This window comes from Balearica regulorum, chromosome Z (assembly GCF_011004875.1).
Source record: "Balearica regulorum gibbericeps isolate bBalReg1 chromosome Z, bBalReg1.pri, whole genome shotgun sequence".
NCBI lineage: Eukaryota > Metazoa > Chordata > Aves > Gruiformes > Gruidae > Balearica > Balearica regulorum.
This window is the reverse complement of record NC_046220.1, coordinates 34389617-34413266: the sequence shown is the minus strand read 5'-3', so window position 1 is coordinate 34413266 and position 23650 is coordinate 34389617. Positions and strand designations below refer to the sequence as shown.

Below are 23650 nucleotides of genomic sequence, written 5' to 3'. Positions count from 1 at the left end.
CTAATTTATTACTAGGCAAAACAGAGTAGAGGAATGAGAAATAAAATCAAATCTTAAAACACCTCCCCCCACCCCTCCCATCTTCCCGGGCTCAACTTCACTCCCGGCTTCAACCTCCACCCCCCCAGCAGCACAGGGGGATGGGGAATGGGGGTTACGGTCAGTTCATCACATGTTGTTTCTGCCACTTCTTCATCCTCAGGGGGAGGACTCCTCTCATTGTTCCCCTACTCCAGCGTGGGGTCCCTCTTACGAGAGACAGTCCTTCACGAACTTCTCCAACGTGAGTCTCTCCCATGGGCTACAGTCCTTCACGAACTGCTCCAGCGTGGGTCTCTCCCACGGGGTGCAGACCTTCAGGAGCAAACTGCTCCAGCGTGGGTCCCCCACGGGGTCACAAGTCCTGTCAGCAAACCTGCTCTGGCATGGGCTCCTCTCTCCACGGGTCTACCCATCCAGCCAGGGACTTGCTCCAGCGTGGGCTTCCCACAGGCCACAGCCTCCTTCAGGTGTCTCCACCTGCTCCGGTGTGGGGTCCTCCACGGGCTGCAGGTGGAATCTCTACACCACCTCATCCTCCCTCCATGGGCTGCAGGGGGACAGCCTGCTTCACCATGGTCTTCTCCATGGGCTGCTGGGGGATCTCTGCTCTGGTGCCTGGAGCACCTCCTGCCCCTCCTTCTGCACTGACCTTGGTGCCTGCAGAGTTTCTGACATCTTCTCACTCCTCTCTCCAGCTGCAAAAGCACTCTCTAACTGTTTTTCTCTTTCTTAAATATGTTATCACAGAGGCGCTGATTGGCTTGGCCTTGGCCAGTGGCAGGTCCGTCTTGGAGCCGGCTGGCATTGGCTCTGTCAGACACAGGGGAAGCTTCTAGAAGCTTCTCACAGAAGCCACCCCTGTAGCACCCCCGCTACCAAAACCTTGCCACGCAAACCCAACACACAAAGGCAGTAAGTTTTTGCATTTCTTTCAGAGGTCCTAGATTTCTTTGAAGGATTATGAGCTTGACTCAATGGTCTTAAAGGTCTCTTCCAATCTAAATGATTCTATTATGTTAAGACTTTCAGCCTAAGATGGATCAAAGAGAAAAGAGGAACCAGAGAACACAGTCTTCAGCAAGAAGCTGTAGAAGTAACACAGATTTTTTGTTGTTGTTGTTTACTCTCTAGTAGTTCAAACTGACTACAAGATAGAGAGCCAGGCTAGTTCTTGTAAAACCAAAGTAACAAGACTAGGCTGCATCAGAAGTCTGTGCAATGTTTGGCTACCCATCTGTGGTATCTTAATATCTTCAAGCTTTCAAAATGTTCAGTACAAGTATTCCCTTCTGCTATATTTATAGAATTTATATCACATGCTATTTAGTCTGTTTAATATTTATATTGCATTCATTTCAATTCATCTGCTGCGATACACAGTTCATTTTCAGCACATTACTTCTAATTTCAGTTCCCTTGCAAAGTCCGCCTTCTCTTGAGCTAACCCCTGGAACTCATCTCTCATCTAGAGACCAGGGGCTGGGAAATCTGCTTAAACAACAGCATGTGCTCTGCGTTCTCATCAACCTGCCTGACATTTAGGGTCACCACAGATGTGATGTTATTCCTGCTGAGTCTGGAGGGAGAACAGTAGGCACCAGCCTCCTTCCCTGTAATCTACACAAGGAAAGCAGAACAAGTCACCCAACCATTACTGCTGGAGTGAACCCCATTTCTCCACCTTCCCACTCAGTCTGAACAAACAAAATAAGCGACGTTTTGGCCATCTTTCTGTTGTGTCCACACTGGCCATGGTGCAGCCCTGAAGATATCATGATCCTAACTGAGCCTTTTTGTTAGAACAGGCACTAGACAACCTTCTCTTGAGGAAACTCATTGTCAGTGAAACAGAAATAAAGGCATAGTAAATTAACTCCCTCCAACTCGCAGCATTTTTCAGGTAGGGCTGGCGGTTCCTGGCAGACATGTGTCCTCGCAGCACAGTAATTCCCTTCAGCTGCAGTCAGAGCCTCCCTACATCCCTGGGGAAAGTTTCTCTGCACATCCTCTCTAAGGCACAGCTCTGGGTCTATTCATGGGTGCTCTCAAGCCCACGCGTGAGCTCTCTTGCACAGTCTGTCACTCTCCCTTCTCACACCCAGCTCCCTGGACAGCTTGACTCTCCCTGCAGTGTGTTTGGCTGTTGCAACATATGTGCTGCAACCTCTGTTTTCACAAAACAGTGTTCTTTAAAGGGTATGTTACCACAGACAAGATAAGATAGATGCTTTATGCCAAATGGCAAAAGATGTCTTTTACTGGTAGAGCTCCGCTTGCTGGAGTTCCAAAGTCCATGCAATGCAGGTATAGCAGGAGAACTAGAATAACAAAGTTTTAGGTGGGGCCCAATATAGAGTGTCAAAAAAATCACCATCTGTTTCATTCAGTTCTTCAGATGCAAAAGAAGTACATATTCAGTTCCTTTAGGAATTCAATCATTGACTTTTATGAATGCCTTTTCTGAAGGGATTATCATATCATTAAACCAGCATAACTCCCAAATCCAGTTACTGTTAGAACTGACGCTAGCTGTGGAGAGGGAGGAAGACAGGATGCTGCTGTTAGAGCAGGATCTGTTTGGAGGGGTGAGGGGTGGTTCCTCAGAGGCCAGACTGGCACAGGTTTCTCTGACTTTTCGTGAGGCATTTGACTTATTTCTGCATGATGCCTTAAACAAGTGGCATCCTTACTAAGGTTGTTTGCAAAATGCAGGAAGCAGCAGCAACTGGAATCAGGACGTTTTTCTCCTTGGCAGAACCCTCAGAAACATGTTTCCAAGGGAGGCATTGGCGTGCTTTCTCCTGGGCGCTGGAAGACCCCATGGTGGTAGGACACCGAATGGCACATACACTGCTGCCAAAGGGGTTTGGCTCAGGGAGCTCCCTCAGCTCCAGGGCAGGGAGTGCAGAGCCCCTCACCTGCATGGGGCTTCCTCCAGCCCCCACAAAGCCCTTCAAAAGGGCACATGCAGACGCCCCCCAACTCATGATTCATAGCAGCTGTACAGGCACCCCATGACAACACACCCATGGGTTCCTCTCCCAGTGCCACTGCTCGGGAGAGGGTGAGGTGGGCACCACTTGAGGACACTGCTTGTGCTAATTGCTCAGCAGCCTTTATCATCCATTTAAAGCCAATTTCCTCCCCAGGGCCTTCAGAGGTAAGAGAGCTCAGTTCATGCCTGGGTTTCAGGTGGTACAAGAACATCCCTTTTAACTGTGTAGGCATGGACAGCCCTCACCAAAGATGATGCGAGGTTGTCAGTGGCTGCCTTAGCCCGGGACCCAACCTTGTGGTTCACTGGTGGGACTTCGTGCCAGGCCAGGGCTCTGCCAGTGGAGGTCCCAGGTTCCTGTGCAGGGTCGAGGGCTTGCACGTGGTGGTGGAAGTGGTTTTGATGCCTAAATATACAAGGGGCTGAGAGTCTTCAGAAACTTGTCTTCCCCAGATAGCCCATGGGTCAGCACCAGTCAGCTGAAGGAAAATGTGGGAGGAAAGGTGGGGAGAAGGCAGCGTTGTTGGGAGCCCATTGCTAAGATGACTGCACATTCAAGCCAGTAGCTCTGTGCACTAGTGACTAGATTGCGGGATTACAGCTGAAAGCCAAGCAGACACCTCTGAGCCACACACCACATGGTAATGTGGAGTCTGGCACAGGCTGTATCAGCACCAGCAAGTTTTTCCAGTTTGCAGCTGAGTCTGCCTGCCTGATTCACCAGTACCTTGGGAGCAGCAAGGACAGGACAGGTGCTTTGCTTCAGCAAACAGCCACAGCTGTAGCTTTCTGCTGAGCGCGGTGGCAGACCAAGGTGCAGCCACTTGCGGAGACGAGGACCTGTGCCATTTTCATTTTGAGAGCATCCCACATGTTGACAGTAAGTGTCCTCCCAGGACTGAACTGAAGCCATTATTGGGAGCAACTACAGTGATAAGGCTGACATTTCCTTTCAAAAGCCAAGAGCTAGTCATCATTTATTTACAGGTGGCTTCTGTTCGCTTAATGCTGTATTGCTGGTAACCAAATGACATTTATTAAAGAGACTTGGCCATTGTGATTTAAAAAAAAAAAAAAAAAAATTTCTTTTGCCTTTACCTGTCACCTGTCCCATGTGAGAAGGCATGTACTGGACAGGCTGGGATGGCAAAAACGATCAGCTATTTTCAGAGAAAGATTTGACCATCTACATTTCATGAAAAACTAAAATTATTTTGGAAATTAAGGACTGCTAAAGAATTTTCTGCTTCCAAAAAAATAAAACCTGCGTTTATGCCCAGTGAGGCAACCAGATTCCTTTACCAACAGTGGTGGGATGTATTTCCATTGGAAGAAAGTGGAGTGTACAGATACTGGCAGATACATCCCTGCCCATTTCTAGGCTATCTGGAAGCAGAGCACAGTGTTTCCAGCACAGAAAAAGATGCTTCCCAGGGTTTCTGTGAACAACTCCCAGTTCAAGCTGCAGTCCTGCTGACTTGACAGCAGAGGGGTGTTCACGACGGGGAGCTCCTGTGTGGTGCTCAAAGGGTCAGAACTAAGGCTGAACAAATATTTAGAGTCCCCTGTGCCTGGTTTTGCAACTGGGTCTTGCTTTGAAGGGAGTGCTTTGAAATACTTACAGGATCCTCCAGAGGGGTCCCTCCAAGTGAGAGCTGCCAAAAGCCAGGGTTCAAAATCCCTGAACTCCTTGGTCAGAGAAAAAACATGGTTTCCAAATTAATTGTCAAGCAGTTCCTTTTTGTTTTTTTTTTTTTAAAGTTGTTTTATTTGATTAAGGTTCAGTCACTCTTGCAGTATCTCATATGCTAAATGCTCAAACACTAACACGAACCAGAGACATGACAATAGCTTTTGCACTCCTAAGACAGTTTCTGTGAGTCTGCTGAGGAACTACTGTGTCTCACAGCACTGCCGTTTGTCTTTATCTCATCTTCTCACCACCCTGTATTTCCAAGAAAAAAACGGAACAAAACTAAACTAAACCAAACCAAAGAAACTTGTGATGCAGTCACAAAGGGGAAATTGTCCAGGTCATCAGTAATGCTGCATTTGGGTTGCCAAAGCTGAGGGAATGATGTTCCCACATCCCATGGTGCATTCTCCATCCCAGAGTTGTGGTTCATGCACTTCTGTGCATTGTAACAGAGGTGCTTAAGGAAGGACTGGTGGTTACCCTGGAGGTCAGTTTCCTTCTGAGATCCTGTGGTAGCAATAGCTGCAGGTTGACAGCTACCAAGGCATATTTCAAGGCAGGTTTGTGTTTTTCTGCAGCTATACTGCCTGAGGACGCACAGGGAGCCTTTGCATCTCCCTCCCTCCCAACGGCTGTTTGTTGGTCAGCTCTCCATTACAGGTGTACCAAGGATGGGAGACTGTCGTGTAGGGTACTGTCTTCCTACATCAAGACCAGGCCAGGAACTTGTGTGATTTTTATTTCTGTGTGACTAAGTCCCACCCAGAAACCTACTGAAAAGAGGGAGAAACAAGGCTTCTTTATTCCCATCAGCAGGAAGGAGATTTTGTAAGCTACTAGGTAACAGGTGTGAGGGGGTGGTGAGGAGTTACTGCCTTCATAAGTTTTCTTTTTAACAGCTGTTTGGCTTGTAGTGTTGCTTGGAACAACTGAACATGAGTATTAGCTCTGCTCCCTGGGGCTCCCAGTGATTAATCCACATACAGGGATCCAAAGCAGAGCTAAAGACTTGTCTAACAGCTTTAAGATTTTCTTATATGATGAATAGAAACTTCAAGACAGTTTGTCTCAGGGTCTATTATGCTATCAGTACAGCTCTAGACCATTGCAGACCTGCAAACAGGCTCCCATAGAAAGCACCAGAATATCAACTGGCTGCAGTGCTTAATGGGAGCTTGGAAGAAAGCTGCCAAGTTGAAAAGGAGCAAGCCCCCACAAGTACATTTGTTGGTCCATGCTGTCCAGTTCTCCACTGGTGTCATTTAGATAATTCCTTCCCAAGAGGAACCTGGTTGTGTTTGATGGAGGCAGCAGCTTCCCACACCTTGAGCACCACCTCAGACACTGTTTGTGCCTGCTCCCCTGCCATTCTGCAGCTGCATTGTAGGCATGTGTTGAGAAACATACTGCCCGGGGTTAGCCAAAGGAAACAGTCTTCTGTTTGGCTGTAAAGCAAATCCAAATGCCTGAGTCAAACACTGTCATCAAGCAGGCAGGAGAAGGAAGCAGCAGGTTTCCCCAGAGGCTTTTGCTCCCCCAGCCTGGGGAAAAAACCTCTAGCAGGAACCAGTTCCCAGAGGTGGAGGAGCAGGGTCACATGCACCTGAGAGAGGAACGCCACTCTGTGATGTTAATTAGTGTAATACTCACCAATGATCCTCCCCAGCTGAGCTAGATTGAGATGCAGCTCATGGAGGAAGGGTATGCAGCTCCCACACATTGGGGTGTGCTGGGACTCAAAGAGCCACAGCTTCAGCCCAGAGGCTGGCGGTGGAGCACTTTGGACACTGGACCAGGCAGGAAAGGCCCCTTTTCCTAACTCTGAGAGAATTTGAAAGAGGATAATTGACCCCCAGATCTGGAAGGTTTTCTTTAGAAGACTTTCTTAGTGCTGACGTCAGTAACTTCACTTTACCAGCAACACCCCTGTGGGCTGCCCCAGCAAATGACCCCCCGGGCAGTTTGCAAGGCGGGAGGAAGCTGTTGCCGCCTGCAGCACCCGGGACTCAAATGAGTGAGCCAATACCTCAGCTCCAGTCCCAGCTCCAGGGTGACACGTTGTCCAAGGAGTTGAAGACGGGGATGAAGCCCACCTGGGATGCTCACAGCTCCGTCCAACCTGGACAACGTGAGGGAGGAGGTGCTGTGCCCAGTCTCCGGAGGAGTCTCACAAGATGAACTGGGGACATCAGGATACTACAGGAGCTTCAATTAGAAGGCAGTCACAAGGCAACGGAGTCTGTTTCTCATGAGTCACGCCCTCCCCTGTCCTTCCTGCCCTCCCTGCAAGGTGATGGCAGGGATGACTTGGGTGGCTGCTCTCTGTGTCTCCTCTCTTCCTTCTGTGTCAAAGAGGAATGGAGTGCTGCTAACCCATAGATGGTGCTGGGACATGGCCTTGCAGGGGACTCTGCCAGCTCTTCAGGACAGATTGTGACAGAGGAAGAAGATGGACATTTCCAGGCCACTGTGAGGACTGGCTGGGTTTCACAGGCTGTTCAGAGATGTTAGAAGTGAACTTCTAGGGAGGGGACCTTTGGAGACCTTCGGGGGAAAAGAGTGTTGCCAGGCCAGCAGTTACCGAGGAACTGGATCAGTAATGGCATAGAGGACAGAGATTGTATGGATAACCATATCAGAAATACCAGACTTGGGTATGGATGTAACAAAACTGGAACCAGTGGAGAATCGGTAATTTGGAGTGATCTGTTTATTTGGGAAGGGATTGAGCTGAGAAAGGGAAGGACAAGGGCAGCAAACAGGAGGATCAAATAACAGGATACTAAGGTATACAGTCAGGCTGTCCAAGGACAACTGCCACACAGCCCTGCACCTGGCCACTACAGCCTGGGGCAGAAAAATAAACCAAACCTTCTTTCTAGTCATACCACATGTGACTGACTGCAGCCAGGAGGGTGAGGAGGAGTGCAGGGAGCACAGGCTGGCTAGCAAGGGAGAACCCAGGACAGACAGATCGAGCATGCCCATGACCAGGCCCATTCCAGACCTGATGGCCTCAACATCTTCCTAACACCTACCAACCTCTTAATGTTGTAGTCTTAAATCTCCACTTTTTCTTGTGGACACTTCTGCATATGGGTGCACACATTTCCCACCTCCCTGTGCATGCCTAACCCCTTGGCAGCTTCAAATGCGTGTGCAGGGAAGCTGGGAGACCTTCAGGGTGTCAAAGATATCTGGTTAGGTTGATTGTGTCAAATGCTGCAGTGATGTAAAACCATTCCTCTCAGTTGCAACTTCAAACTGAAACTCTAAAAATGAGTTAGAAGAAAAATAGTCGCTGTTATCAAATGCATCAGGAAAGCTGAAACACAGAGAGAAGAGGTCTGTTTGCATTAACCAGGAACAGAAAGAGCAGATGACCAAAAGGAAACCTGGAGCCAAAGCCAGTTGATGAGAGAAGAGACTAATTATAAAGTCTTTCTTGGATGTTCAGTTTTCAGCTGGGATAGCGTTAATTTTCGCAAGAAGCTGGGAGGCAACACAGCCAGGACAGGTGACCCAAACTAGCCAGAGGGCTATTGATACCATGACATCGTGCTCAGTATATAAGGGGAGCCTGGGCCCGGGTGGAGGTGGAGTGCGTGAGTGGCCTCCTGGCGCTTAGCTGCCAGCTGGGGCTAAACCACGACATTGGATCAGAATGCAAACTGAAGTGTGAACAGCAGTAAGCACCTCTTCAAGTCAGCCTTCAAATGTTCCTACTTTCATACACAATTAGCCTCACTAGAGCAGTAAGAACTCGCTGAAGTCCCCTTAATGTAATCATTGCTTGTGGAAAATTTCCTCTTGCATCTTTGTTACAGTTTCTCCCACAACATTTTTCTCTGAATAGGTGATCATTTCAGTCAGAGAGTGGGAGGAAACATCTGGGCCCATCTGGCTCAATTAAAGTGCATTGTTCCAAAAGCATAACCCATCATTTTCTGTTCATCTTGTTGTATTTTCACTTTTGTCTGAAATTAGGACATACTTGGAAACGCTAATTATTTCATGAACCATCTAACATCAGACTTAAAACATCTTTTTCTGTTGTTGTTGTTATGCAGAACCCTTACTTTTGATTCTTTTGTCCACCGATACTGATGTAACAGTGTTCAGCTTATCTCATTTCACAGCCACTAAAGCGTTCCTAGCAGTAAAACCGGCAATGCGTATGGCAACGTGCTCTGCATATCCAACGCACCTGGTTGCTAGCAAATTCTCTGTGTGCTCTGGCATACAGACAGCAAGCAAGGAGGAGGCAGATTGTGCTGTGCAGATGACAGAAAGGAGATGCTGCCAGCTGGTTCTCACCACCCAGAACTCCTGGTTGACGGGTTGCATTACCCCACAGCTCTGCATCATTTGCAACCCAGCAAGCCTTGCACCCAGACTGCGGCAGGACTCCAAAGCACATAAGTAAAACCTGTTCTGGGGCCAAAGCGCAGTCGGTGCTAGGCACAGACTTTACACTCTCAGGACCAGCTGCCAGGCAGCTCCTCAGGCAGAGGGTGGGAAGCTTTAAAAGGTGCTGTGCCCTGCGGCTCACAGCATCTTCAGATGAGGGGGAGCTGGGGGGAGCCTGTGGGAAGCACCTTGCCCTCCACAGCACCAAGGAAGGACTGAACAGCAGAGCCTCTTGCACTGTTGTATTAGGCAGTGATGCGTCTGTTGCAGAAGGGCATGTAGAATACTTAAGAAGTGTAAACCTCATGAAGTTCAACAAGGCCAAGTACAAGGCCCTGCACATGGGTCGGGGCAATCCGAAGCACAACTACAGGCTGGGCAGAGAATGGATTGAGAGCAGCCCTGAGGAGAAGGACTTGGGGGTATTGATTGATGAGAAGCTCAACATGAGCCGGCAGTGTGCACTTGCAGCCCAGAAATCCAGCCATGTCCTGGGCTGCATCAGAAAAGGCATGACCAGCAGGTCGAGGGAGGTGATCCTGCACCTCTGCTCTTGTGAGACCCCACCTGGAGCTGTGTCCAGTACAAGAGAGACATGGAGCTGTTGGAGAGAGTCCAGAGGAGGGCCATGAAGCCGATCAGAGGGCTGGAGCACCTCTGCTGTGAGGACAGGCTGAGAGAGTTGGGATTGTTCAGCCTGGAGAAGAGAAGGCTCCAGGGAGATCTAATTGCAGCCTTCCAGTACCTGAAGGGGGCCTACAGGAAAGATGGAGAGGGACTGTTTGTCAGGGAGTGTAGTGATAGGACAAGGGGTAATGGGTTTAAGCTGAAGGAGGGTCGATTTAGATTAGATGTTAGAAAGAAATTCTTTACTGTGAGGGTGGTGAGGCACTGGAACAGGTTGCCCAGAGAGATTGTGGAGGCCCCATCCCTGGAAATGTTCAAGGCCAGGTTGGATGGGGCTTTGGGCAACCTCATCTAGTGGAGGGTGTGCCTGCCCGCAGCAGGGGGGTTGGAACTAGGTGATCTTTGAGATCCCTTCCAACCCAAACTATTCTGTGATTCTATGAAGTGCAACTTTGGACCATAAGGAGAATATCATGCCCCATGCTTTGTAGCTGCTGTGACAGGAGGAGGAGCAGGGATCATGTCCCTCTTCAAGACATTTGGGACAGCATTTACAGGACACACAGCAATGGGCTGGTTCCTCTGATCTCCTGCCCAAGCACGAAGTATGGTAGGGAAAAGCAGCAGGAGCAGGACAGCACGTGCCTCCAGAAGGCATGCCAGAGGGCACCCAATTCCTTTTACTCAGTCCCTTGCTCCATGGCCCAAAAGGGTATGGTGCCATGACATGAGCCACTGGAGAAGGGCAGATCTCTTCTCTGAAGCTGAATAATTAAACCTGCGTTTGCATGGTCAGCAGTCGCAATGCTTCAGGCTCCCACCAGCACAGACAGTGTATCAGGGAGATTTCCAGAAACCCCAAGGTCTGATCTGCCCTGGAGCCACAACAGCAAATACACCAAGACCCTGTTCCAGGGGCCCAGACACCACAAACCAGGTGGATCTAGGAGAGGTCTTTCGAGGAGCAGCATGCAGATTCCCAGATGTTATGATGTGCCAAGTTTCCAAAATGTCTGCCCTGAAATCAGAGGTCCAAGACTGCAGCAGATACCCAGGATCCCAGAGCCACCCTGCTCCCTGCAGCAGCCCATGCAAGCTCTGGAGCAAGCTCCTGCAAACAGTCCTCCCTGCAGCAATGCCAAGCCAGCTCCCTTGTCAGATTTCGATGTTAAGTGTGCAGCAGCAGAATCAGTTCTGCCTAGCAAGGAATTTCTGCCAGCCAGCACACCGCAATCACCCATCTGTGTAGCTGCAAGCTGCTCGTGCAAAGCCCCATGGTTCAACTGGCCAGCAGTGGCTCCCACCATGCAGGACGCACCTAATCCTGGTAACTATGCCACCATGACATCATTGCCAGTAGAGAGGAGGGAATTGGCTCATACCATCTCATCCTTCATGTCCCCAGGGCTGAAAGCAGGAAAGATGCTAAGTGGATGTGTTATTTGCTAGAGATCAATTATGGACCAATGTAAACAGCTGATCTCCTACTGAATTCACTTCTTTATTATACAATTTATTAAAGGATTATTCAGACAGCTCAGCTGGATTTTACTAGTGCTTCGATATTTATTCTGCCCTTTAGCAAGAAGTGGAACTGCAAAGCGTAAGTTTCTTACTAAACTCTCCTGCTGGGAAGACAGCACGTTGCTAATGCCGCAGAAACCCTATTTCTCCTCCTCCACAAAGGCTGATGGCCTCCCACAGACCGACCCCCGGGCCCGGCTCGGGGACACAGCCCAGCACCCACGTATCACCAAGGCACATCTGCCCCATGCCAGGTGTCCAATTGCAGAGGCTGATCTTCTCTGGGGAAACGTGAGTTGTAGCTAAAAATCTACATGGAGGAGGTATGACTGCAGTTATACTTAATGCCAAGGGAACCACTTCAGCTTTTCAAAAATATCCTAGTGAGAAAAATAAGCACCACTATTTCAGATGACTCCAACACTGGAGTTGCAGAGAGGTTGATAAGCAGATAATTCTGTGCAAGCTGCATATCTGAAAACAAGGCTCTGCCTCAGCACACATTTGCCAAGAGTGCCAGGTTGCTTTCTTGTTCATGTTCATTGCTCCAAAACTGAACAGCCTCAGCGTTGATAACTGCACATGTAAAACAAGGGCAAACCTTATCTCAGAAACAGTCAAACATCTGAATATAGGAAATATGCAGGCCTGTAGGACCCATACTAACAGTACCAAACCTGAGATGTTTTAGAAGCTATCGAAATACTGAGAAGTAATGACTTCCCATTGCAAAGTGCATGGTATTGTTGGTTGTTTGAAGGACTTCATTCCTCCTAACACTTAGAAATTCCTTACAGGAATTCTCTCACAGGTGGGTGTTTGATTGCCACAAATGTATGACTGGCACACACGAATTTCTGAAATTTCAGGTCTTAAGCCTTGGAATTGCCTTTTCTCACCTAGAAATTGTAGCCTTGTAGCACAGTCATATTCATATCAGGTCTCAAGGTTTATAACATCAATTTGCTACACTAGACCTCAAGTCTTGTCAGACCTTGAACTTGATATCAGCCATCTCTGCAAAATTAGTTAAGACGCATCACCTGCAACTTACCATAGGATTAGACACATATTGTCTAGCTTGTCCTAGCTGCAGCAGCAAAATTGTCTAATGGCCAGCGTCTGCTCTTGTCCTGTAGTTTTTAGCTTTTTTTTTTTTTTTTGGCACTATTGCCTAATTCCTTTAGCGTAAGTTTTGTTTAGTTTGTGCAGTCATCTGGTTCTCCTTTTCTAAGAAATCACGTTGTATACAAAGAAACAGCAAACCTGAGTAATCATGGCATAACTAACCCTGTGGACCCATAGGAGAGGAGAAAGCATAACCTATTAGCATATGTGGGCTTGAAACATAAAAAGATCATCTTACACGTACCCAAGAACAAGAAGGAAGAAATTGCCCACTATTAACAGAGCATTTCATCTGGCAAAGGACATGGGATGCCGATGAGCAACGCACAGGAAGGACGAAGGCAAGATGTTGACAAAGTAACTAGTGCTAGAAGTAAAGCATTGTACTTTTTAGGGTGAACTTTTTGCTCTTTTCCTTTTCTCACATTGGAGCAGGCAGCTCAGAAGCAAAGCTGTGCCCATAGATGAAGCCAGGACACGTCCTGGGCTCCAAGTAAACATGTGCCTTTGGGTTCACATGGGGACTGGCGGCAGTGCTGCTGCCATCTAGGCAGCCACCAGCATCCTTTATGTTCCTCCAGCCACACGCACCTTCCTCAAGCTCTCCTACACTGCCTCCAGGAAATTTTCATTCGTAAGACTCAAGCCATTTCTGAGAGAAGGGTACAAGAAAAATGGTTGGTTGAAGTCTAGCAACTTCCTGGGACAAAGCGCAGGGGTGGGTCTGGCAGGAGGACACAGGTGAAAGCAGCAGGTTGGATGTGTGCCTTCTCCTGTGCATTGCCCTCTTGGGATCATTAAAAATGATGCAGTCTCTGTCCAGTTAAGGGATGCAAATGTCTCCTAGTGTTCTGCAGACCTGGAGCTTAATTTCACATTCCTGCATAAGTGCATGGTCTTTTACCATCTCCTTTTTATGCTTTTACACAAACAACAAATACTTGAGGTAGGAAAATCGTCTTTGGGAAATACATTTGCATGTCAGTCTATCTATAGAAAACAGTAAGTATTAAATGCCATCATGGATCACAGCAATAGATCTTCCAGCCTATGCTAATCTTCCAGCAGGTGCTGATCTTCCAGCATCAGGAGTAATCTTCTAATATTATTTGCATAGTGCTGAAATTAAAGAACCTCATTTATCATTTCTCAGTTGAAGCAGACACATTACACTTGACAGCAACAGAATTAGAAGTTGAAGCTTATCTAATTTTATTTACCATACACAAGATGCTGGATCAGATTAAAGATGCAGTTTCCTACCATTCCTTCAGGTAAAATTCAAACTTCACTTTTAAGGTCTTGTTGGTATCAACTCCTTGTGAATTGCTGTCACTTATGCTGAATTTTATACCTTCCTGCATGAAGGTAAATAAATGTAGATCAAATTTTCTTTGAAGCTGCTGCCATCTTTCTTCAGACAAGAAACTTCCCAGGGCAGAACTTAATTCAGCACCTGAGTTTTAAGTATTTAACATTCTGATCAGATGAATTTTGTGGCATTCATAGTGGGGCATAGGAATGCTGGTGAGAGATTGGTCTTTTCTATAAGAGCAGGTGTCGAGATGCCACCCCTGAGACTAGAGCTTGACAGTGCAGGCAGCATCCTTTGCAGCCACCCAGGAACAGATGATGATGGCTCAACAACCCCCACCATGGGTGAAGCAGCCTAGGCTGAACAGGCAGTACAGCCTCATTTACTGGGGGCTCGGAGCAAGTATTGGGACCATATAGCAGATTGCACTGCCACAGGTTCTGGCTGCTTATCTACTCTTCCTCCTCCCATTGCAGGCAACTATGTCCAACTATCTGCACTCTAAATACTTGTGTGTCTATACTGAGGCCACATCTACATGCCACAGCCTGAGCACATGCAATGCACAGACCTGTGATCTGCTTACTCCTTGGCCCTTTGCTTTCCTACGTTGTTTTCAGTCATTCCCCACCCCCAGTTCAGAGACTCCTGTGGTGCACATCTCTTTTCTCCAGCTCCAAGATGACAACAGCAAGGTAGATTACTTCCTCCTGCTTCAAGCTGTGGATCACCCATTGTCATGGGGTAGCAGTTAAAAACTAGCAGAGGCAGAGCCTGTGGATTCCTGGAGGGGAAAAGCAGGCAACAGTGCCCCAGCTTGAAACAGGAGCAGCTGCACAGCACATTCCCCAGCAGAGCTCAGGGAGATGAGCTGGGTGCCCCTGCTGCTCTTCCAGCCCCACAGACAGCTGTGAGCCCTGCCTTGGGCATCATCAGCTCTATGAATTCAGATACCCAAAAGCAGCCCCTTTTCTGCAGCATTCACATACAAAATACACAAAAAGATGCAAAATGCGTGGCACAGGTTTGGTTAAAAAAACCCGGTGCAGTACAAGTGTGAAATGGTTATGAACATAATTTTCTGCCAGCAGATGGCAATCAAAGCGAAGAAACATAATTACTTCTGATAAATAATTCCACTAGCAGTCATATGCATTTTATTCAAGCAAGCAATGCAGCTGCCACCCACTCTGAGGGGTGCACGGGAGAGGGCTGAGTGCTCCTCACCCCACAGCTCCTGCCCCCTCTTCCTCAGCAAGGAGGGCAGCTGCCTTTCCTCCTGGCAGAGCTGTGCTGGCCGCAGCGCTGCCTGCTATCCGAAGGGCTGGCTCAGGGCAGCCACCTCCCCATCACCTCCCTCTCCCGGCAGGATGGAGAGGACTAACACAACCCCCAGGCCAGGACAGGCTGAGAGGAGCTGCCTGCCTTAAGAAAAGCAGAGCACAGAACAGAGTCCCTTCTGCCTCTGCCCCTTCACTGAATTCCTAAGAAGAGCTGATAGTCCTAGGAAATCCTGAAACACCCTTTTTTACATCTGGAAATGGTAACCAATTGCAGCTCAAGGCTCCTTGGGAGGCATGCTCCTCATGACACCCCACACAGGAGAAGTACAGGTCTGAAAGCAGCCTGTGCCTTGCACATGTGGGGAAGCAGCTGCAGCAGGTGGGCACAGAAGCAGATGAGCACATGCAGTATTCTGCACAGTGTTGCTGCTGCCACCTTCTTTTATCCCCCCATTTGCTCTTCCTAGTTTGTTTGCTCTGCTCAATACTGACCTTCGGGCCACCCTTTAACACATTTTGCCTACCTGGTGTAATTACTTACTGACACCTGCCAGCTTGACACTGCAGGATTTCAGTCTGCTGTGGATTGTACTCCTAACTCAATCTTTCCAAATAAATGCCAGAGGCTTTATACATGGCAAAGAAAGATGCAACTCGCTAACATTATCCTTTTTTGCTGCAGCAGTAAGGGATTGGAAGTAGGTATCAATACATTTTTCAGCAGTTTTGCACATTATGAGTTAGCAGATTAACAGCAGAAGTACTGGCATGTTCTGTATGGGACAGAAGGAGAAAGATTATTTGGTCAGACAATGCTAGAAGACCTATCTTAATATTCAGCTCTCATAAACCCATCAGACTACTCAAAGTAGTAAGCAGACTATGAAAAACATTACCAATGCCAATGGACCTTCCCTGACAGAGCTTTGCTTTGCTTGCTTCTCAGCTGCTGATGCTTCTTTCCCACCCATCCTCCTTTACTCATGCCCACCCATTCTCCCATATTTTCTGTTTCCCACCCTTCGCCTTGGGGATCCCCTGTGGTAATCCTATACTGCTATGCTTTTATTTTTTTAAAGAAACTCTCGATGTCACCAAGAGGCTTGTTCCGAACTGTAAAAGACCCCGCTTCCCCCACTCTTGTTTGAGAGCATGGAGTCCAAAGATGCTTCTGGGCACCTAGTTAGCACTGTCCCAGCAGCGACTCCCCCCTTCTCCAGCATTCCCTCAGAGACTCCCCACATCTGCAGTCCTTCATCACCATATGTCCCACTCCCCCACCCTCCCTACAGGCTGCTCGTTCCTCCCTGCTGCCTCAGTCTTGTCCCCTTGCTCCTGCTCTCCTTCCCTTTGATTCCTGTCACACATCTATACAAGAGCTTCCCTTGGGGACAGGATGGCATTGTGTTGCACCAAGTCCTCTACAAGAATCCCTCTCAGCCCAACACAGGCAGCAGTTTAAGCAATTCAGCTGCCAAACCACAGAGCACACTGCAGGGACTCTTCTCCAAGCAAAGAGACACTTCAGAAGAGACACTTGGTTTCTAAGAGGTTCAGTCAACCTCAACATACTAATGAGAAGCATTTCTATAACACTTGCATCTTGTTCTGAAAGAGGCAGTGGAAATACTTTGGGAATTCAGGTCATTTCCCCCTTGCTAAAGAAAGAAACACGCAAAGTTGTTTTGTTTGTTTTAATTGATCACTGGTTAAGTTGTAATACATTTCAAAGCAAAATATTCTGTTCAAGGACATTGTGCCAAACATTAAATCTACTTTTAAACAAGGCTTAATTTGACTATATTACCTTTATATACATACAGGTATAATTTTCATTTCACTAGTAGCAAAATTACTCAGTACATTGCATTTCCTGAAAGATGGCAAAAAATAGGACTTGAATATCTGTTCTGTCCTTCCACACATCCCAAACCAGAAAAATCACAGGTATAGAAAGTCTAATCACAACTACAGGTAAATACAATAAGGACCTCAGAGCAAGTGAAGTCCTTATCAGAGATGACAAGCACTTCTAGAAGTCTACATTGCAAATATACAGTACATTCCACTAAAGACAGTTCTGGGAGTTCTCACAATGCCTCTTAATCCTCTTTTGGTAATAAAGGTTTCTATGATAATGTATCCTTCATAAAAATGATTGAATTTGTATTTTTGGAGCATATGTTGGAAGCATAATGCAGTCTAAACTGCAGTCTACAAGAAGCTCACCCAAACAGAGAGCAAGCAAGCATTGCAAGATTCATCAAGATGAGAACTGCAGCTCAGCTGAGTCACCCTTTACTCCTAGTCACTGGGCATCTGGTAGCCAGAGGTACCCTGCACCAGGGACAGACTCAAGGGGTGGGAAATTATACATTCCTTCTACAGCTTTCACAGGTCAATCACCTGCAAGTTGTTGACAAAGTGTCAACTGACTGAAAGCACAGGCAGCTGTACAAGACTAATTTGAACTTATTTACAAAGCACTCATTATATTGCAATTGTTAAGACAATTAAGGACACTGCTAAGGAACAAGGTTTCTGCATTTATGCAACCCCTGAAACATTCCTGCATTCCAGCCAATGACTATGCAAAGATACAGCTGCTGCTGGGGAAACACTGGCCTTGGGAAGCAGAACAGTGCACATAGCCCAGCATTCCCAACGGCAGCTGAGATTCCAGTTAGGCTTAAACTCTGCTTTGGTTTGTGCAAAACATGAATCCTGTGCACGCAGCTTTGAGATGTAGCCTGCATTCAGGAAGGAACTGTTATTCTATGCTTGGCAAGACAACATTGGAGGAACTTTCTAGAATCAGCAAGAAAATGGAGGTAAACTGGCATTTTTCTTGAGCACTAGTTACCCTCACAGGTGCCAGGCCAAGGACTTTGCCACTGTTCCAAGGAAGTGTACTTCAGCAAGTACAGAATGGAAAACCTACAACAATGCTGATGAAGGAAGGTACCATTGATTAGCAAACTATCTGAACTTGGTACCCAAGTGACAACACAGAGGAACTTTTCCTCCCAGGCTTGATGTTTGGGAATCACTACCCACTAACAATATTGAGCATAACCCTATAATTTGATATGCATATAAGTGCTTAACTGCTTATTTCCTTTCTCTTCACTGCTGTTAAGCTCAAGGAAATCTGACAGCACCAGGAAACACCAAACAGGCATGCCCAAGGTTAAAGACATCAACTGATTTCCCCCAACATGGTCAAAACACATCACTCTTCTCCATTTGGGAGGTTCTAGCCACACAGACCCTTAATACCAATTCTTCTTACAGATATCTATATTAAAAGTTAAGTTGCCTGACTCTCCAATCTAACAGCACTGTAACATAAGCAACTTAATTCAGAAATAACTAGTGGAAACCTGCCCCATCATTTTGTAAGCCCTGCTTTATAGCAACTTCTGCAAAAAGAAGCCACGCACTTGGTACTGCCACTTGTCTATAGCCAGTCAGTAGCACTTCTAAAAGGGCTGATAAAGCTGGCTACAAACCAGGTTCTTTCTACTAGTCTAGACCTGGTTTTATCAGAGGTAGGTAGGAATAAGTTAATGAAGAGATAATTGTAAAACAACATTTGAGATGTAGGTTAGATTCTGGATGTTCTTCTCTACTCTTCCCTTAATCTATGTTGCATTGGTTTTTTTGCTCTTGCAATAACTATGTCAAGCTACTCACTTTTAAGTGCTGGATCCTGGTAGGCTGCAAAGGCAGCATGGTATTAGTCAGTTGCCATTAACAAAGGAACAATACTGATTCATGGCAAGAGTCAAGCAGATGCTTCACAACAGAACTTCAAGTGCCACGTGTGAAGTCTGATAGACACATCAACCTACTGGCAACATACACCTCAGCCTAAAGCTTTGCAGTCAGCAGAAGCAGATACAGTCTAACTTTCAGGACATGATTTCACTTCAAGATTTCAAAATTTAACTGTGCAATAATAAGCATGAATGGAAAATATACATTTTAAGCCTAGAGAGAATTCACAGTATCCAATCAAGTCTAAGCTTAATCAATTTTTCTGTAGCCTATTCTAAAACCTTTTCAGCTTGAACTACAGTAATATCTTGAGTGTAGCCCTATCCCATACAGCAGACAACCAATTAACAATGAAATAGAGCATGAGAAAAGTTGGAGAGCCCTCATATTCCCAGGTTTTTTACCATTTTTTATTACTGTTTTTTAGGATGAATTAAAACAGAACTTCTGGACTTTTCCTTCCAAATGACCCTTTGCTTTAAAGCAACATTAAGACTCAATATGTTTTTATAAAATTTACTTTAACTTCCTTCTTCCCAGATTCCTGTAACTAAAAAAATGTCATACAGACGCCTTACACTATGAAACACGTTTAGTGGTCCTTGTGCTGCTTTATCTTCTAAAGAAAACAAAACTTTAGTTTACTATGTTCATCATGTGAATTTTTAAAGTTTGCTTATGAAGCCTTACTGAAATCCAACTTCTGCACAGTCTTGTATGCAACACCACTAAACTGCAGTTAAATGAACAAAACAAAACAGTTTCATTGTCAAGATTCGAGAGTTTACCAAACTGAGCCTTTCCTAGATTCCTAGCACCAAAATTCAGCTACATAGAAAGGAGCACTATAGAGGAATCAGACAGTTCCCACACTTTGGACCAGAGTTGAGTAAGCCATAAAATAAGTTGAGAGGTCTTGTCAGCCTGACTGAAGTTTCAATAACTTTCAAATGGCTTTTGGAAGAATCCACAGCCAAACTTCAGGATTTTCCATAATTTTAAAAAGGTGGAATCAATTTCAACAGATCTTCAGTTCCAGATAAAACACTTGCACTCACTTGAAATCACATCAAAAGTTCTTCTCCACTGTTAAAGAAAGTTTTGCAAACAAGAGTAGACAAATAAAAACAGAAATGTAGACATCATCCAGAAAATGCTACCAGACATACAAAGTAGAGAGGAAGATATTTTCCTCCCAGTTTTCAGTTTTAATTTTTTTATACACATATTTCAAGAAGACAGCAATTAAAAGTGTGTCTCTCAAAATTAAGTTGCCTGTATGTGCTGAATGGAATACGGGTTTTTAAAGTAGTTCTTCCTTACTAAAAGCAGCTCCCTCAGAAATGCTTTCTCTCTCAGCTGTATATAGGAATATAGTTGATGACAGTCATTAAGTATATGTGTACATCTTTCTAAGCCTATTGCTAGATATCATTTGCCCTGGAACTGTAAAAAAACATGCAAGTCTCCAACAAACCTATTCTACCAGCAGAAACCTTTAATTTCCATGGATGCAGACTATGAACACAAAGAATTAGCAGTGTCCCAAGGGAAAAAAGATTAGCTCTTACTCTAAATCAGACAGCAGGTTACCTGTTTTTATGAAGAAATCTACTGATATTTAAAAATGCTTTAAAGCAGTAACTGAAATACAACTGCAACTATGAATAACATATAGCCTTCCTGATCTGTAACTGAACCTGGCTTCCCTCTTAAAAAAATCACAGTAGCTGAATAGATATGAATATATACAAACAAAACCTTTTATCAGAGGTTAAGTAACTGTGTTAGATCTGAGCTTAGAGACTGTACATTGCAACCTGTGTTCACAAGTCTCTAAACCCATCAGCTCACAGGCTGGCGTGGCAGTGGAAAACCTCACCCACCACACTATTCCGGTGGCATCAGAATCTCAAGTTTTCTGTTCACATGTTGCTCAGCTGAACAGTCACCTCTGATAAAGGTACAGCATCCCCCTCAGTTAAGCATGCAAAAATGTATATAAATGTATATAAAATGGCAAGATGATCAAAATATCCCCTTGAATGCCGAACCGTACTGTTTCAAGAGACTGCTGCCAAAGCTTTAATACCACAACACTAATTTTCAACATTTCCAAACTTGATAACAAAATGCAATTTTCATATTACACAGAGTATAACAGTCACGGGTCATTTGCATTCATTCACCTCAGTACTAGTGAAAAACTGCCTTCTGAATAGGGATGAGAAAACATGGCAAGTTTTGTTATCAAGGTGTGTCTCTACTCATCTTGCACTAGCCAGTGCACGGAGAGTAGGTGAGCAGAAATGCAAGTCTACCAATACACCCCATGTTTTCACATACACTGATGTCATGCATCTCAAAAATACAGAAGTTCAGACATGCAGCAAAATGTGCTAAAGCACTTTAAATGCTCTCCAGATAGTAATGAGTAATGCAGTATTTACTCAGACAAATCAGAGCAAAAGGTTTTGTGCTTACACTTCAAGTTTCAGAATAACATTATTTCTGTCAGAGTATCTGAAGTCCAATGGAAGGAATGTTTCACTGGAATTGGAAGTAAAATACACCATTTAAAGAACTAGGAAAATAAGCACTGGTCAGTACTGCCTTCCACAGGTTCATAATAAATAACAAAACAGCAGGAACATGCAGACCTTAAAGTCAAGATTTGTTTCTAGAATTATGATATGTAAAAAAGTTAAAAATCAAGAACAACCCTGGCTGACTTTCCCACATTTGGGGTCTTTTTGGCTAAACAACTGTTAATTTATTGTAAGGAGCACAGGTATTGTCAGAAAATGTTATTTACAGAATGATTATCAGATGGATTACATAAAATACAGATGAAAATATACACCTTCAGGTTTGAGATAAGTCAAGCAAATTCACTGCTGGTAACTATAACACTTTGAATAAGGCAACAGGCACTAAACATCAAAATTGAATCACGAAACTACTGAAAGTAACAGACAAATTGGGGAAGGTAGGAGTAAAGCAGAGACCAATGAAATTGGAATGGTTAATAATTAATGCTAGTATACCAGAAATCACAGAACTTCATTAAAATTCTATTTCACTTCATTCTATTTTCATATATAAAACTGAAAGGACACCTTTACTTCCAGACTCTGATTTCTTCAAGTACTGAGCAGCTGTTTTCTTAATGCATCTATGTAATGCTTTGTACTCTACATATTACAAAATATATCACCACATTTAAGTGCATGATTAGAAACTGTGTTGAAATTATGGAAGAGCTTCATAAATCATAGGTGCAATAAAGTCACAACAATGCTCAGGTCCAGCTTTTAGAAGTAGCTCTATAAAAAGTGAAGTTTTAGAAAAGGGACTTGGATCCCTGGTTTTCAAACTCTGACCATGCATCATTCAATTCCATGAAGATCATTTTGGCATACTGCTCATAAGGTTGTCCTGTGGCCTGAAAACAACCAGAACATGTTAGAAGCATAAAAACATTAGGAATTATGTGACTTGGGGGAAGATCTCACCCATTTTATATTTACTATCTTACTCAACTTTAGATTGCTGTGTGAATATAATTTTGCAGACACACAGCCTTCTCTGATCTTATCCAAAGTTTGCCACAAGTATTTTAAAGAAATCCTTGCTTTCCTTATATTACTTCAAACTTTTAGTGCAATTCATAAATAACTGAAGTGTAGCTAAAAACAGTTTTTCAAGCTGTTCTTTTCATAAATAGTTTTAGTTAGTATTAATGTCAAATCTGGTCATTTTTGGAATTGCTTCTGACAGACCTCAGAGTAGTGTACAAGAATAAAATGTAAGCACTATTTAAGACAGCTCCTTTTGGATGGCATTTCCTGGAGAAAAGTCTGTTGCTGATTGTGAGTGATGTTAAGATTCAACATTAATGACATAGCACTTCCTGTGTGTTTACCTCCAAACTCAAATGGAGATAGTTTGCTCCTGATTCCCTGCCTATTTCACAGCAGCCCTACCTCTAGGCCAACCCAGTGCCAGTGGTTAGTAAAGATCCAGCCCCACAAGGTGAGATGAGTCATTTTAACAGGTTCTTTCTAACACAAAAGGAAAGCCCCAGAGCCCTCTCCAGTATCCTTCCCCTTCTCCGGCTACTTGGTTAATGCCAGCTGCATTACTTTATAGACCTTTTTAGGGACTGCTTTAACTCAAAGAAACCAAGAAAGAAAAAAAAGCCTCAAAAAGACCCCTGTTCTGATACTGATGCACTAAGGGGCTTACACAAAGCACCAAGAAACTGCCACAAAGACGGAGAAAACCACATGAGAACAGCAAAGGACAGGGAGAAGAAAAGAACAAACACCATCTTGTTTCTCTGTTATGGATACAAGAAGACAGGATTTAGACTACTGCTCACTGAACCACCAGTGAAGGCAAGCCTGCAAATTCAAATCAGGTATATTTCAATGCTTGTGTTTATATCTAAAGACTCAGAACAAGAAACTATCTTCATACACTGGGAGACTAAAACAGCAATGGAATGTATTAAATATTTTTAAAGACAACTGGAATGTCATATTCATCAAGTAGTTTTCAACTGCTAATTTGTTTACTCAGTAAAGTTTACTTTTTCTAGTTCCTAGTAAAGTTGTTCGGTAAAGGGGGTTCAGCAGGTTTTCCCCACCAGTTTTGCTGTGGCAGCCTCTAAGTCTTCATATACTGGTGACTAGTCCTAAAAGACCTGACTTAGCTGGTAGAAAAAAACAGATTCTACCAGTCAGCATTAAACCTGCCAGAAGTCAGTCAGAACCCAGCATAACTGAGACTTTGGTGCTCAGTACAACTTTCATGAGATCTTTCATTTGTTAACATTTGTCTGTTGG

At 45.0% G+C, this 23650-nt stretch overlaps 1 protein-coding gene across 4 annotated transcripts in view; it reads right to left on the bottom strand.

Moving 5' to 3' along the window:
* Window positions 1-16700: 16700 nt before the first annotated feature.
* Window positions 16701-23650, bottom strand: part of GAK (cyclin G associated kinase) — a 75114-nt gene continuing 68164 nt past the window's right edge. For all 4 annotated transcript variants that reach the window (XM_075740186.1, XM_075740185.1, XM_075740187.1 and 1 more), the window contains one exon: window positions 16701-22245. In XM_075740186.1, the coding sequence (XP_075596301.1) occupies window positions 22144-22245 (102 nt within the window). In that variant the 3' untranslated portion in view covers window positions 16701-22143. The remainder of the gene's footprint in view (window positions 22246-23650) is intronic.